The sequence below is a fragment of the Spermophilus citellus genome, assembly GCF_964194105.1.
Source record: "Spermophilus citellus genome assembly, chromosome: 2".
Classification (NCBI taxonomy): Eukaryota; Metazoa; Chordata; class Mammalia; order Rodentia; family Sciuridae; genus Spermophilus; species Spermophilus citellus.
This window is the reverse complement of record NC_138183.1, coordinates 226,048,133-226,064,033: the sequence shown is the minus strand read 5'-3', so window position 1 is coordinate 226,064,033 and position 15,901 is coordinate 226,048,133. Positions and strand designations below refer to the sequence as shown.

General features: G+C 43.4%; 1 protein-coding gene across 3 annotated transcripts in view; it reads right to left on the bottom strand.

Moving 5' to 3' along the window:
- Positions 1 to 15,901, bottom strand: part of KIAA1549L (KIAA1549 like) — a 262,887-nt gene that overhangs the window by 11,998 nt on the left and 234,988 nt on the right. For all 3 annotated transcript variants that reach the window (XM_081279968.1, XM_081279969.1, XM_081279970.1), the window contains exon 17: positions 10,029 to 10,379. In XM_081279968.1, the coding sequence (XP_081136094.1) occupies positions 10,029 to 10,379 (351 nt within the window). The remainder of the gene's footprint in view (positions 1 to 10,028; positions 10,380 to 15,901) is intronic.

Sequence of the window (15,901 nt, the reverse complement as noted above, 5' to 3'; positions counted from 1 at the left end):
CCTGAAGGACAAAAGTGGGAGACTGAAGGACAGGCAATATTTGAAAAAGCCATGGCTCAGAATTTTCCAGAATTGATTAAATAAGTAAGTTAACACTTTCAGGAAGCACAATTATATCTCAAGCAGCATAAGCAAATTCAAACAGAACATACATCTGACTACATTGTAGTGAAGTGGTAGAATACCAAAGGCCAAGAGAAAATCTTAACAGTAGACAGAGAGAAAAGGCATCCCACCCACAAAGAGATGGCAACAAAGCTGACAGATACCTTCTCATTTGCTCTCAGAAGACATGAAAGGCAAAAGTGCTCAGAGAAAATCATTGTCGACCTTGAAGTGTATCAGCAATACCAACTTTTCAGTAGAAGAACAAAAGAAAACATCTGCCCAGATCTGGAAGCACTGACTGAATCAATATGGAGAACTATGTTACTGAGCTGCATTTCCCCCCTTTTTTTTTGAGAATCAGTTAGCTATGTATGCAAAGGCTGTTATCTGGGGAACTGTATCTTGCCTCTCCACTAGACAGACGTGTCCATCTCCTCAGGGTACCCCTTCATTACCAAAGCGCCTCGCACCTGGTGGTGCTAAGTTACTGTTTTCTGAATGCTGCTGAGTGAACCACGAATAAGAAGATCCAGGCTCTCATCTTGATTTAGCCATTCACTTTCTAAGAAAAGGTCACTCCTTCTCTCTACACCTTGTCTCTCTGTTGTTTCGTTTTGTTTTCCTTATGAAATAGGTATTGGCCTCGCTCATGGTCTTCCAAACATATCTTCAGTCGCAAAACCATCCTGAAAGACCCTGATACAGAATGAAAGCAGAGCTTTTCTGGCTGCTGTTGGGAGGAAGTTCCCTGGTGAATCTGACCCTTCACTTATTTTCATTGTGCTCCCTGGGGGCGTCCCTGAACCCTAAAGTCACACAGACAGTTTCAAAAGCATTCTTCTGGATGCCCTTCAAGTTCTACGTTCCGTAATTATCAATAAACTGACAAGTGAGGTGTTCCTTTCCCGAAATAGAGAAAGGGGCTCCCATCCCCTCTCCTCTCTTCTGGCCTTGCTGCGGTGCTCAGCAGGGGAGGCAGACAACCTATTTTTATCCCTGGTTCTTGGAAGGTTTATTCTGCAATCAACATGATTTCCCAGCCAAGAAAAAGCTTCCTCTGCCTGTCTGTCCTATAGCAGATTAAAAGTTCTGAACCTCTGACTAGCACCAAGGGAGTGCTCTCCAAGGGAGATTTTTGCAGGAGGAAAGCAGGACACCAGAATGTCACCTTGAGGCTGTATCCTTGGACCCTTGGAGCAGCCTGGTGGGGGGTTGGGAACATAAAAACCAGAGATGCAGCCCATGCCACATGCTCACAGCCTGGGGAATCCTCTTTATTGGGTCTTCCTACCCCCACCCCCCCCACTCCCATGTACAGGCTTCCTGTAGTTCAAGTCCGCTCTCCTCTACACTCAGGCTCCCTTCCTCAGGTACTTGGAATCTAGCTTCTATTGGCTGCTTTGGGACTAGGACCCCACTGGAAGCCATTACTCAAAATGATTGCCAGGTTCCAAATTCTCTGTTCCATGACAGTGGCTGCTCAAGGACACCATCTTTTGGGATCCTTGCCTCTGACCAGGATAAAGACCAGACTCAGGTTGGAAGGCAGTCTTTGGAAATGGGTCTTCAAGGATGTAGGTGTCTGGGTGTGACTAGAATCCAGCAATCGAAGGAAGGAAGGTGAGCAGTCTGTTCAAAGTCCCAGGCCTGACTATGCTGGAGTAGAGGGTGACAGGAGTGGATCAGAACCATGTTCTCTAGTGATCTCAATGGAGCGGGAGCCCAGGCAAGACCCACTGTGTCCTCCTTGTGAATGTGCATCCACCCAGGAGGAGGGGTCTGTAGACAGAAACTTCAAGGGACGCACTTCAGGGGTGAGGCTGAAGGGCAGCTTGCCATTGAAGGAACAAGCTAAGGGATTTTTGGCTTTTGGTGGATGAAAGTAGACCCACAGGCCAAAGCCAACCCACTTTCATGAGAAGCAGTATTAGTCAGCTTTCTGTTACTATAACAAATACCTGAGATAATCAACTTATAAAAAGAAAAGGTTATTTTGGCTCACAGTTTTGGGGATTTCAGTCTATAATCAGCCCTGGTGCTTTAGGCCTATGGTAGCACATCATGACAGAATAAATGCTCACCTCATGACAGGAATTGAAAGAGAAGAAGACTGGGATCCCCCCATACCCTTCAAGGTCATACCTCCAGCAACTTGAAGACCTCCCATTAGGCCCCACCTCTTAAAGGTACCACCACCTCCCAATAGCACCATGTATGGGCACCAAACTATTAACACATGGGCCAGATTCAAACTATAGTAGAAGCCCTTGTTTGATGCCAGCAAGTTAGCCCCAGGTTGGAGTGGAAGCTCCAGTCTTTCCATAGCCAATGGCTACACTGGGCTTCACAGCAGTGTGCTGATCTCAAGTGTGCTGCTCCAGGCAGAATAACATCCACCTTGTTCAAATCCAGCTATAAGTAACTCCATATCCTGGTACAGGGGTAGAATCTTCTAGAAAAACAGTTCTTATTTAATTGAAAGCAGGGACTTGGTAATTAAAGTCTTAACTCCAGGGTGGAGAAAACAAACCAACCCAGTGCTTACCTTGACAGCGACCCAAGAGCTACTGATGGAGCATTATCTGAGGTTTCTGAGGCCTCAGGGATCAAAGAAGGTCCAAGTTGGGAAGAGAACAGGAGACACTGAGACCTCTTACCTTAACAGATGGGGATACGAAAGCTCAGAGAGGTCAACTGACCTGTTCAAAATCATGCTGCCAGTTAAGGGGGCTGTCTTGAAAGTCTGAGCTCAGGGTTCAGTGAGGCAAAGGCCGTGGGTTTTGGTATCAGACACATCTGAGACTGAATCTTGACTTTGGTCCTTTCCAGCTACTCGGTTTCAAGCAACTTAACTTCCTGTACCCGTTTTCTTTCTTTTTAAAAATAGACTTTTTTAGTTGTAGGTGGACATAATACCTTTTTATTTTATTTTGGTGCTGAGGATCAAACCCGGAGCCTCACACATGCGAGACAAGTGCTCTACCGCTGAGCCCCAGCCCCACCCCCTGTGCCTGCTTTCTTATTAGCCGAAGTAATAGCATCGTATCTGGATTTCAAAGTTGTTTAAAAGAATGGATTTATATCTTTTTTTAAAAAATATATTTATTTTTTAGTTGTAGTTGGACACAATGCCTTTATTTATTTATTTAATTTTATTGGTTGTTTATTGGATTTATATCTTAATGCCATATTTAGCACACACTAGGTACTCAATACAAGCTATCCCCTTCTTTCTGAGACAGAAAATTATTCTGATAAAATTAAGATTTCATTTTTTCTTCCATGGTTCTTCAATTCTAGGAGCCTTTCTCTGTTCCAAGCAACTGGGATATCCCACCTTTCTGCCCCAGGGAGGGAAGATCATAGCAAAATGAAGTTGGCCAAGGGTCAATTCTCACCGGAGCTCACAAGTCAAACCTGCTAAACGGAGAGAACCTAGGATTTTGACTCTCAAGAACTTAAGTCCTAAACCACTCAGGGTTTAAGATGGATGCCATAAAAAGAGATCTGGAAGAAGTGAGGGACATTTGGACTATTCTGCCCCTGTGTTTGGGAAACACCCTCCAGATAGGAAGAAGAGGAGAGTTGGGGGGTGGGACACAGAGCTAAGGGTCTGGAAAAGTGGCTGTGTCCTGCCTCACACCCCAAGAAAGAGGTAGAGGAGAGATTTAGGGAATGTGCCAACAAGGACCGGTGCCCACCTCTAGAAAGCCCATGAATCCGAAACAGCACAGGATTGTCCCTGATCCCTCCATACACAGGGTGCAGGATAGAAGAGCAGGCTGTTCAGAAGCCTGGTGAGAGGGCCTGAGGCAGTGCCATGCATGGTGACAGAGAGGGGAGAGGGAAAGGAAAGGTGGGTCTCTCAGGGGAACGAGGAAGAAGAGGAGGAGGAAGGGTGGGGGAGAAAGGGAGACAGGGGGAGGTGGGGAGGGGAGGGGGAGAGAGGAGACCCAGGGCTAGCAGGCAAGCAAAGCAACAGAGGAGTCTGGCAAGAATTCAGGATCAGGAGGATGAGGGTCCAGCTGTCCTCTGCTGGGACTAACAGCACAAGGATTTTTCCAGGGATGCCAACCAGAGGGGTTAGATGAGGAAAACTGGGACCAGGCACTACAGCCTCCTTCCACCCCACCCCCATGCTTTGCACATGTAGGTCCTTGGAGAACAGAGAGGAAGAGCCTGAGCCTGGCTGAGAGGACTGCAGAGGGACAAAGTGGCTTTTCTTGCACACCTGAGTTTACAGGCTAAGTGTTCTCTAGATTTCCACTTTCTCCCCACTCCCTCTTCCCATTTCTATGTAAACTGTGGGTGTTATTCACTTGAGTGGTGTGTCTAAGTTTAGTAGAGTATGCCTTTGCCAGATATTCAGGGATGAACTCTTAGGGCAGTCCAAAGGCAAAGTGCCCATGCCCAGGGAGGCAGTTAGGACAGAGGAACCTGTCTGTTAGCAGTGACTGGTGTGGACTCCCCTACCCCAATTTCCCACCAATACTGGCCAGATGGGTGTTCAGGACAGATTTGAATCTTATTTGGAAAAACATAAGCAAGGTGCCAGAGAGGGGAGAGGAAAGGAAAGGTAGGTCTCTCAGGGGAACGAGGAAGAAGAGGAGGAGGAAGGGTGGGGGAGAAAGGGAGACAGGGGGAGGTGGGGAGGGGAGAGGGAGAGCCCAGATGTTGGGGCAGATGCAAATACACACCTGATATGCCTACATGTTTCATCATTCACAAAGGTTTTGGGGGCTTACTATTTTGTTTTGGACAGGAGAAAAAAAAATCTCTTCATGGAAATGTCTCCCTTACTCATCCAATGGCAGGGATGGAAAAGAGTTCCCTTAAACAGGGGGTCAGCTTCCTTATAGGATGATACTCCAATAGTTTGGAGATTCAGCTCCAATGAGAGCCTAGAAGCATCCCTATAACTCACTCTGATAGGGGATGAAAAGGGTGTGGGCTTCCACATTAGACCACTCTAGCTTCTCACCCCAGTTCTGCCATCTATAGCTCTACAGTTGGCCCCCTGTATTCAGGGTTCCCACGTCTTAGGAGTCAATCAGCTGCAGATGGAAGATATTTGGGGGGGGGGAATTGCATTGGTACTGAGTACATGTGGACTTTTCCCCTTGTCATTATTTCCTAAATAATACAATAACTATTTATACAGCATTTATATTAGCGTTTACATTAAGTATTAAGTACTCTTAAGTTATCTACAGATGATTTCAAGTTTATACAACAATGAGTGTAGGTTAGACATGCAAAGACTATGTTATTTTATAGTATGGACTTGAGTGTCCAATTATTTTGGTATCCTTGGGAATCCTGAAATAAAGCCCCGTGGGTATTAAGGGATAGCTATGTGAACTTGGGCACATTTCTTGACTTCTCTAAGCCTCAATTTCCTCACTGGGTACTTGGGGATAATAACATTGACCTCAAAGGATGGTTGTTGGATTAGAAGAGATAACGTCCATCCAGCACTTCACACTAAACAGTGGGAGCTCAGCAGATGGCAACTGTTGCTGTGGTGGTGGTGGTGGTTATTTTTACTGTTAATTCCACCTGTAAAGAGTCTAGTTGGGAGGGTGTTTTCCTCTGATGCCTTTTTTGGAATCCCAGGAAGGTTATGGTGGGATGTTCTCATTCCACTTCGCACAGAGCCATCATGGCTGTTAGCGGGATTGGACTGGTCATTGAGTCCAATTTCTTTACCAATACTAAGCGGTAAAAGATGATCAAAGTCTCCTGAACTGCATTACAGACATCCTAAGCGGCCAGCAGCAACTCTTTCCATGATATAAACGCCATCCGGCTGCCCCAGTGCATCGAAACCACCAGCTTCCAATTATCCCCTGGCAGAGCTCAAAGCGCTTCCTTTTTGGAAGTTGAAAAGTAATCATAGTTATCATTCTAAATTGCTACTTTTTCTATTGATTTCCACATTATCATAGCACAAGGAGGCTCCTTGAGAACTTGGATCGAGAATCACTTTTACTGTGTATCGTTAGGTATTTTCTGCTTTCATGGACACGGAGACTTCATGGGTTGTTGGCAAAGAAGGAAATCCTAACCACCTTCAATGTTGTTTGCGTTTAACAGTTCATCTCTCTGCGGTGCTATGTCTCAGTCCTTTTCCATTTGAGGTAGCTTAATTTTGAAAATATATAATGCTAATGTTTTTGCCCTTCGTGGCATAACTTTTAATCCCCTATTATAGCAAGCAGAAGCATCTGATTGTTCATATGTCCCTCTATACATTTTTGGGATGGTTTTATTAAGTCGAGGTGTAATGGTGATGGGGTATGGGGTTTTCTCACTTGTCACTGGTTGGAAGACTTGTCCTGCTTGTCCAAGCTTTTCTCTCTGACACCCAGCTCTCATTCATTCTGGATTCCCAGAATTTGGCATCCATCCAGAGGAGCCCAGTTATTCTTGAGAAGTATCTTCATATAGAAGCAAAGCTTCTCTGGGACTCTGAGTTGGGGCACCAAGGGCACGAAAGAATTGAACAGAGTAAAAGGAGGAGCTGTGTTCTCAGAAATGTTAGGAAATGTGGGAAACGTATATACATAGTGGGCCCAAGGAAAGGGAAGGAATAATTTGATAATAAGGCTAGCATTTGTTGAAAAATTTGATGTGCTGGTCACAATACCAGGCCCTCTGAATAGTACCACCTAAGAAAAATATTGAGTGCTCATGAGGCAAGAAAACCATGCTAAGCATTTTATAGGAATTAGCATTTCATCTTCAGAAGAGTCTGAGGCTTTGAGCTGCAGTCATTAAGATCAGTCAGTTGGTAAGCATCATCCTACTTTGAGCTGAGGAGACCAGGAAGGATGAATCAATGAGATTGAAGTTGGTGATAATCAACATAGAATGGATATAGGTAAGCTTTTCAGAGTACAGCCACCTAAGAGGTACATATAAACATGGTATAAAAAAATCAGAGTGTTTTCTAAACCTTACTGAGGAAATTCCCTCTCCCTGCAAAAAGGCAGGTACCAACTTAATGTGCAATTAGTAGAATACCATAATCTTGGAAACTGAATATGACTGTCATGAAAAGTACTTTGAGATGACAGATTTGTAAAGCCTAGTGAGAATTTTTCTAAGTCTTTCTGAGAAAAAAAAAAGGGGTGCATAGATTCAGAATGATGGGAATGTGGCCAGTGGTGGCCTCAGAGATGCTGGAATGCAGTGCTTCTTGAATGTACCCACCAAAGTTCCCTGATGGCAGACTTAAACTTGTGTTCCTGAGATCTGGGCATTGCTCCAAGGTCTATTTTATCCTAAAAATTACATAAAGAAGAGGCACAAATGGCCAACAGAGATGCTCAACATCATTAGCCATTAGGGAAATGCAAATCAAAACTATAGCTAGACACCACCTCAAGCTCATCAGAAGGACAACTATAAAAAGACCAGCAAATAACAACTATTGGTGAGGATGTACAGCAATTGGAATTCTTGTGCACTCTTGGTAGAAATTTAATGGTATAGCCACCATGGAAAACAATATGGCAGTCCCTCAAAAAATTGAGAACAGTTTCCATATGACCCAGAAATTCTACTCCTGAGTATATACCCAAAAGAACATGTAGCAAGGACATAAGATACCTGCACTAGGTTCATAGCAGCACTAGTTACAATGGCCAAAAGGTAGAAGCAAAAGCAACCCAAGTGCTCATTGGCAGATGAATGGATAAACAAAATGTAGTATATACATACAGTAGAACATTATTAAGGCTTGAAAAGGAGGAAATTCTGGTGTATGCTTATAAGGATGAAACCTTAGGACATTATGCTAAGTGAAACATACCAGTCATAAAAATGACAAATACTAAATGATTCTACTTATAGGAAATATTTAGAGTAGTTGCATTCATAGTAACAAGTAGAATGGTGGTTGCCAGAACTGTGGGAAAGGAGGTTAGGGGAGTTATTTTTTAATGAATACAGAGTATGCGTTTTACAAGATGAATTGAGTTCTGGAGATTGGTGGCCCAACAATGTGAATGTACTTAGCACTACTGACTGTACTAAAAGTTGTTAAAATAATGTTATATTACATATACTTTACCACAATCAAAATAAAAATCATATTTGTATATTATATTATAATCATATTTATATACAATTATATATATTAATTATATTAAGAAAATTTCTCTATATTCTACCCATATCTCAAAGAATGATGTAAAAAAGAAGCCTGTGTTTACCTTATTTCCTTTATTATTTATACCCTGGATTTGCATATCATGAACTAGGAAGATGACTATAAGGACAACGAGTTCTCCTTCTGATCATGTCTTATTTTCCCCAAGCTGGTGTTTACCTCATGTAGACCAGCGAGCCTGAGAGGCCTGGGCCACCCCATTTTCTGCCACTTGCTGCAGGTTGGTAAGTTAACATTTTTAAGAATGAAGCAGCTGAGAACTTAATCAGCCCAGATCAAACTCCTGGGATGTGATCCCCCTGGAGTGAAGGGACAAGACAGAAATGCTCAACCTGCCAACCTAAGGACAAAGCCTTGTGTTGATCATGACTCCAAGCACTGCCACCTCTCCCAAGGGGTCCAATTTAAAACAAACTTAGGGCTCTCCCGTTAACACACTGGGGAGAGGGTGGGGGAAGATAGTCAGGTGACAGAGAAGGGTGCCAAGCAGGAGACAGGACTCAAAATGCCAGCAAAGAGAGACTGAGGGACAAAGAGCAGCATCCAGGGGAGACATCTCAGTGGCCTTAAAGGGGGAACATGGAGCAAACGAGAGCAGTAAGGAAACTCACCCTAGGGTGCAGGCTTATGAGGACAGCAATTTATTAAGTGCCAGAGAAATGCAGATGTTGAGGTCGGCACAAACCCACAGGTGCCTTAAGTAGACTACTACAAATGAAATAAATAATGTGGATGGAGAGGTGATGTAACATGCCAGTTAAGAACATGAGTTCTGGTGCCACACTGCTGGGCCCTGTGTCCCAGCTCCACCCATTCCTGGCTCTGTGCCTTGAACAAACCGTGTATCCTTAGATTCCTCACCTGTAAAACAGGCATAAAACTAGTATCTGTCTCAGAGGCTTGTTGTTAGGACACAATGAGTAACTAACACACAAGGAACACTGAGATCAGTAAAGCAATGGCACACGTACACATCACAATAACAATTTACTAAGCTCTATTTAGGAGCAACTCCCAGGATGAGGCATGGAATCTATATATGCACAAAGCATTGTCTTAGCATGATCTACGGCTTATCCAACTACAGGTCTTTATAAAGATATAGGTATGGTGATAAATGAAATTCAAACTAATTCAGATTGTTATCCTAAATCATGGGAGCGATTACTACTAAATGAAATAATTATGAATAATACTTCTGCAGGGTTACTGTGAAGTGGGCATTCTTCTGGTACCTCACAAATATCAACTCATTTAACTTTCGTGAGAACTCTAGGAAGTAGGTTAAGTTTCATATTCGTTTTTTTTCCCACTGCTAGAGAATGTAAGTATCTTGCCCAAGTCCGGAGGCCAGCAGGTGGTAAAGCTGGGATTCAAAGTCAAGCCACTTGGCTGAAGCCCAGACTTTGGGCTACCAGCCTGCACAACCCCTTCACATGCGGCTCTGTGATGCCTTCTGACATTTAAATTGGGTTTCACAGTTGAAAGTGTAGGAAGATCCCAGCGAGTGAAGAATGAGGTCAGGCCTTCCCAGGAGGGACAGTAGAAAAGAAGATCCATTCTTAAATGTGTTATGGTTGGACATAAGGGATTCTCAACAGGAATAAAAGGCTTGGCTTTGGACCATGGGTGAAGAATACAATGGGGATGGAGAAAAATCTTTGTTTCTAAATCCCAAGGTGGCTTATCACTAGAAGTCCTTGGAACCCACAGATGAAGACAGGCAGGGGAACGTTGGACTTACCGGCCGGGGCAGACTGTACTGGTACATTTCTGGGCGGTAGGTGGGCACCCACTGCACCCCGGCCCTGGGCCGCGTCATGGTCCCCGGTGCACTGGTCACCACCTCCGAGTAGGGCAGGTGCTGGGCAGAGCCATAGGCCTCCTGGTGTCGGCTCTGGCCTGCGTGGCCCGCGGACGCCAGGCTGAAGGCCTCCTCCAGGAGCATGTGCATCTGTTGCCTGACTTCGTCGATGGAGGGCTGGGAGCTCAGCGTGGAGGTCTCCGAGTGGCCTTTCACCTGCCTCGACCGGGCGTAGCCCCGGGGCTCGTGAACTCTGTCAACGTTGGTTTCCTCTATGATTTCAGGTTCAGTCTGTGGGACCAAACAAAGCTCATTAATTCCTCGGTGAAGCTCTCTCCCATGAAGGTGGCCTGTAAGATTTATTCTAAAATATTCACTCGGATTGGCAATATTTGAATCAGTGCTAATTTAATTCATATCCTAGGTGCCTTACCCAGGAATTCACATGAGAGGGGCTGTCAGCACGCATTATGTGAGAAGGGCCACCCTCCAGCTGTCAAGGTACCAGAGACCCAAGTGCCGCAGACTTGGCTAATTAGCATAACCATTAGAAATGGCTTTCATTGATGAAATTAGTCCTATCGTCTAAAATCTTTTACACCTTTGGGTATGAGAATCTGGAGCATCCTGTCATCAACACCCCAAGGGATGGCACTTTTAGACAAACTCTTTAAATGGTCCTGCGTCTAGCCAATTGGTTAGGGAATTTCTGGATGCCCGATGCTAGTTATCAGAGAATAACAAAACGCTACTTTGAGATTGCTGGTCTCAAGGTGGGGTGCTGGATAAATCAGAAACTCTGAGGTGGGGCTCCGCAATGTGGGTTTTAATAAGCACTCCAGGGGATTCTGATGTCTGCTCCAGTTTGAGATCCAGTGATCTAGAACGTTCTCCTGCCTTCCCCCATGGGTCCTTTCATTCAGGAAACAGCTGCAGGGCCTAGGTGGGCAGAGAGCTGGGACTTCGTCGACTCCCAGAGCATGCTCTGTGGACTGGCAACTTCTGCTGGCCTGCTGATGGATGCTGGTCTCTAAGTGTCTGCCCTTTGTTCTGAGATTTCCCTGCCTCTGTTAGCTGGGATGCCTATGGGTCCACCAGAGTGATCCTGCACAAACCTCAGAATGCAAAAAGCCAGAGAGAAGGGCGTGGTCAGGCAACACCGTCCTCTGCTTTGCAGTGCGTGCCATAGCAGGAGCCAGATCTATGAGGGGCACTGAGAAGCTACAAGACTGGGCATTAAAGATGATGCAGCCAAGAAAGTTGCTTTAGGTTTTTGGTGTTTCGGTTTTGTTTTTGTCTTTTTTTTTTTTTTTTTTTTTTTTTTAGTACTGAGAATTGAACCCAGGGCCTCACACATGTTAGGCAAATGAACTACCACAGCTGGGCGTGGTGGCGCATGCCTGTAATCCAGCGACTCAGGAGGCTGAGACAAGAGGATCACTAGTTCAAAGCCAGCCTCAGCAAAAAGTGAGGTGCTAAACTTGACCTGAAATTAAAAATTCTGTCCAATTTCCCAGGGCTTGAGTTTGAGGTTAAGATAGAAAGTTCACCTTCTCTAACACATTTCTTGAATGCTAATGAGCTGCATGATCCTAAGCATGAACAGACCTAAGCCTCAGACTCCTCATCTGTGTCATGGGAAGGCTGAACTATGATCTGATATTTGCCACCTTGTGGGCTCTGTCTGCTCTGGAAGGTGCTACACTACTCCAATTGACATTCTTTAAAAAAAAAACACAAAAAAACCCCCTGATGTCTACTTGTGAAGGGAAACCCCCTTCACCCTCCCTGCCTGCAACACACGAGGGGTATATGTTTTCTCTTTTACTTAATAGACAAGTGGTGGTTTCAGCTCTATGCTAAGTCCTGAGTTGGGGTAGTAAATACTGTAAGTAAGAATATCATGACCCAGCTCTCAGGGAGCTCCCTAAAGGAGGAGATAAATACAACAATAATAATACCAGATGGCCTTTCTTAATAGCTTATATAACTAGATACTATTCTAAGAGTTTGGTTCTTTCCATCCTTATAATAACCTATGAGGTAATATTAACAAGCACGATCATTCCCACCTTTCAGATGAGGAAACTGAGGCATTGAAAGATCAAATATGTTGCCCATTGTTGACAGAGCCGGCAAAAAGTTTGATTCCAGCGCCTAAGCTCTTACCCACTGTACAAATCAAAGCAGATCCATTACTGTACCACATTGTGGGCTCTGGATGAAGGACAGACAGACTTCTGTGACCAGGGGGATAGAAGATAATAATTATTGAGATAGTCTACCTCAGAGATGACTGTAAGGATGAAAATCATGAATATATAAATATGAATAAATGCTATGTGCCAAATACAGACGCAGATCTGGCACATAGCATTTATTAAATGTTGCCTATAATTGTTGTTATTTGCCTCTTTGCATAGACTGGGGGCTCCTTTATGGTTGGGCCAGTGTATTGTTAATTGTTGTATTTATAGACCTGATGTCCAGGGCCTGGCCAGAGCTAAAGCCAGTCATTGGCTGTACAGTGAAAGAAATTCATGTAGCAGGTGCTCACATCTATTTGAGGACCTGTGATGTGCCAGCCCACATGTGGGTGGGGGAGGGGTTTCCATGGGTGTCCCCTCACTCGGGGTCGTACAGCAGATGAGCCCATTTTCAGATAAGGAAAACCGTGCCTATAGACATAACTTGTTCTGAGCCCTTTTTTCCCACTTGCACATTTCTGAATATGCCTTTTTCTTGGGGAGACAAGAGCAAAACCCTCAGTGTTGGCTGATGGTTGGCTTGGGTGTAATGTCTGGGGCCATACATAGGAGAGAGAATACATTTTTAAATCTCTTTACCTTGGAAGGTACCATACTTGCTTCTCCAACCTCATGTTCTTGAAAAGTGCCAGGGGATTATTTTTTTAAAGCTCGTTTATAAATTAATCAAGATATACTTCAATAAAAATTTTTAAAAATTAATCAAGGGAATGTCTGTATATGAAAAAAAATTAGAAAACATAGATAAGCAAAATGAAGAAAATTAAAATCCACTCTAATCCAACCTCCAGAAATAACTGCTGTTAATATTTTGACCTTCCTGCATGTCCCTCCAGATGCTTCTGATGCCTATGACGTAGGATGAAGGTTCGGAGTACTGTACAATGCCACTCCCTGCCCCCTGCCCCAACTTGTAGCTCCTACCCAGGCCACAACAGAGAGCCATGGCTTGGCCCCTGTCAGCCTCTCTTCTTCCAAGGGAGGGCCACCCTTTGCCACATAGATTCTCTGGGCTTTGTGATGGAGAATAGGGAGTGGGGGTGTGATACTTCAGACAGAAGTGGTGTGGGTTGCAGGACTTTGGGGGAGAATTTCCAGAGAGGTTCAGAAGCAGTTAGGTGGCATGTGCATGGGAGAGAAAATAAGGGAATTAAATGTATTACCAGGCATGATGTATTTGCATTCACATATATGAAAACCATGAGTAAAGCAAGAAAGATGTTTTAAAATTGCTTTTGTTAGCATAGTCATAGTTCTTTGGGTCATCATTTCCCTTTCTCTTCCTTTATTATTTATTTATTTTGGTACCAGGGATTGAATCCAAGGGTGCTCAACTCCTGAGCCACATCCCCAGCCCTTTTTTGTTTTTTGTTTTGAGACAGGCTCTTGCTGAGTTGCTTAGGGCCTTGCTAAGTTGCTGAGACTGGCCTTGAACTTGTGATCCTTCTGCCTCGGGTTCCTGAGTTGCTGGGATTACAGGTGTGTATCACCACCACACCTGGCTGGGTCATGATTTTCTAAATAGAACACACACATTTGTATGTATGTATGTATGTACATATGGACATTTTTTAAAAAGCAGGTTATTTTATAAGCAACATTTTGAAAACTTTAACGCAACAATATTGTAAACCAATGTGTCACCAATAAATACATGTATTTGTAGGGAAGAACTTTAAGTGATTTCATAGTATTCCAATAGATGGAGTTTTCAGAATTATAATTAACAGTCCACTGTTTGGGTGGTTTCCAATATCTTACTATGAAAACAAAGCTGGAGGAGATTTCCTCTTGATTCAAATCTTTGCATATAATCATGAATGCATCCTTAGGCTAAGTTTCTAGGTGTAGAATTACTTGTTCAGAGGATGTGCATATATTTAAGGATTGGGGTAGTTACAGTATATTGTAGCTCAGCAGTAAGGACCATGGTATTCAGCAGAAATTAAGACCATTCCTTCTCCACACATGTACACCTGGACCTCATATCTGTGTTGTGCTTTATGGTGCCCACTGGATAGAACAAGCACCTGCTATTCTTTCCATGTTGTTTTCAAAAGAGCAAACTAGTCCACAGGAGCAGGATGGCCCAGCATGGCTACATATCCATGTAACTTCAGCTTCTCTTTGAAACACCACAGGAACAAAGCTGAAGGACCTACAGCCCTGCTGAGAACCCATCAGTGTCTGTTTTCTGGAAAACAGACTTATCGTCTAGTCCCAGGACATATCTTGTAGCCCTCAATATTTATCAAAACTAAAAACTAGTTTTTGATCAGACAACCAATGAAAAATAAAAACTACTGATAAGAGAAAATATTAGGATTCATTATCCAGAACATGCATAATAATTTTTACAAATGAAGAACAAGAAGACATCCTAAATTAAAGGCTTAAAAAGACACCTCAATAAAAGAAGATACAAACACATGGATAGGTACTCCACATCATTAGTAACTAGGGAAGCTGCATCATTCCACACTCAGTGGAGTGGCTAAAATTAAGGAAACTAATGACAGCAAATGTTGGTGAGGTTGTGGAATAGAATTAGAACCGTCATACTGTTGGAGGGAGGGGAAATAGTACACATTATTTGCAATCTGACGGTAGTTTATTAAAAAGTTAAAAATAAACCTATTCTACAACCCAGAAATTCTACTCCTACATATTTATCTAAGACAAATAAAAACATATGTTCACAAAATGTAGGAAATGTTTATAGTTTTTTATTTTTATAATAGCTCCAAATTGGAAACAAGCCAAATGTCCAACAAAATGATGATGAATAAGCAAAGAGCATCAGATGTGAACAGTGGAACAGTACTCAGTTAATTAAAAAAAAGAAATAATACATTGATTGATATGCATAACAGTATCAATGAATCTTGAGTAAAAATGCCAGGCACAAAACAGTATATATTGGATAATTCCACTTATCTGAAGTGGAAGAATAGGCCAAACTGTGATGGTAGATATTCCCATGGGATGATAAAGATGGATTGAAAGGAAGAGTGAGGAAATTTTGGGAGTAGAGGACCCATGATAAAAATACTCTATATTTCGACTGGATTGGTGGTCACAGGGTATACACATTTGTTGAAGCTCATCATTTTATACACTACAGATTTGAACAGAGGTAGGGATGTGGCTCAGTGATAGAGTGCTTGCCTAGTGTAGGTCCTGGAATCGATTCTCAGTATTGCTTAAATATTTTTTGAACATCTTCCCATATATTAGTCTTGCCATAATAAAAAATCAAGATGGTAGCCATTTGTGGTGGCAAATGTCTGTAATCCCAGTGGCTGGGGAGGCTGAGGCAGGAAGATCGCAAGTTCAAAACAAACAGCCTCAGCAACAACAAGGCGTTAAGTAATTCAGTGAGACCCTGTCCCTACATAAAATACAAAATAGGTCTGGGATGTGGCTCAGTGGTCAAGTGCCGTTGAGGATGGGCTGAAATAACATAGCTGCTTTAATGGGGATGGTCAAGGAAGGCCTATTGAAGAGGTGTTAGTTTTTGAGACCTGAAGGAAGGGGGATGGCCAT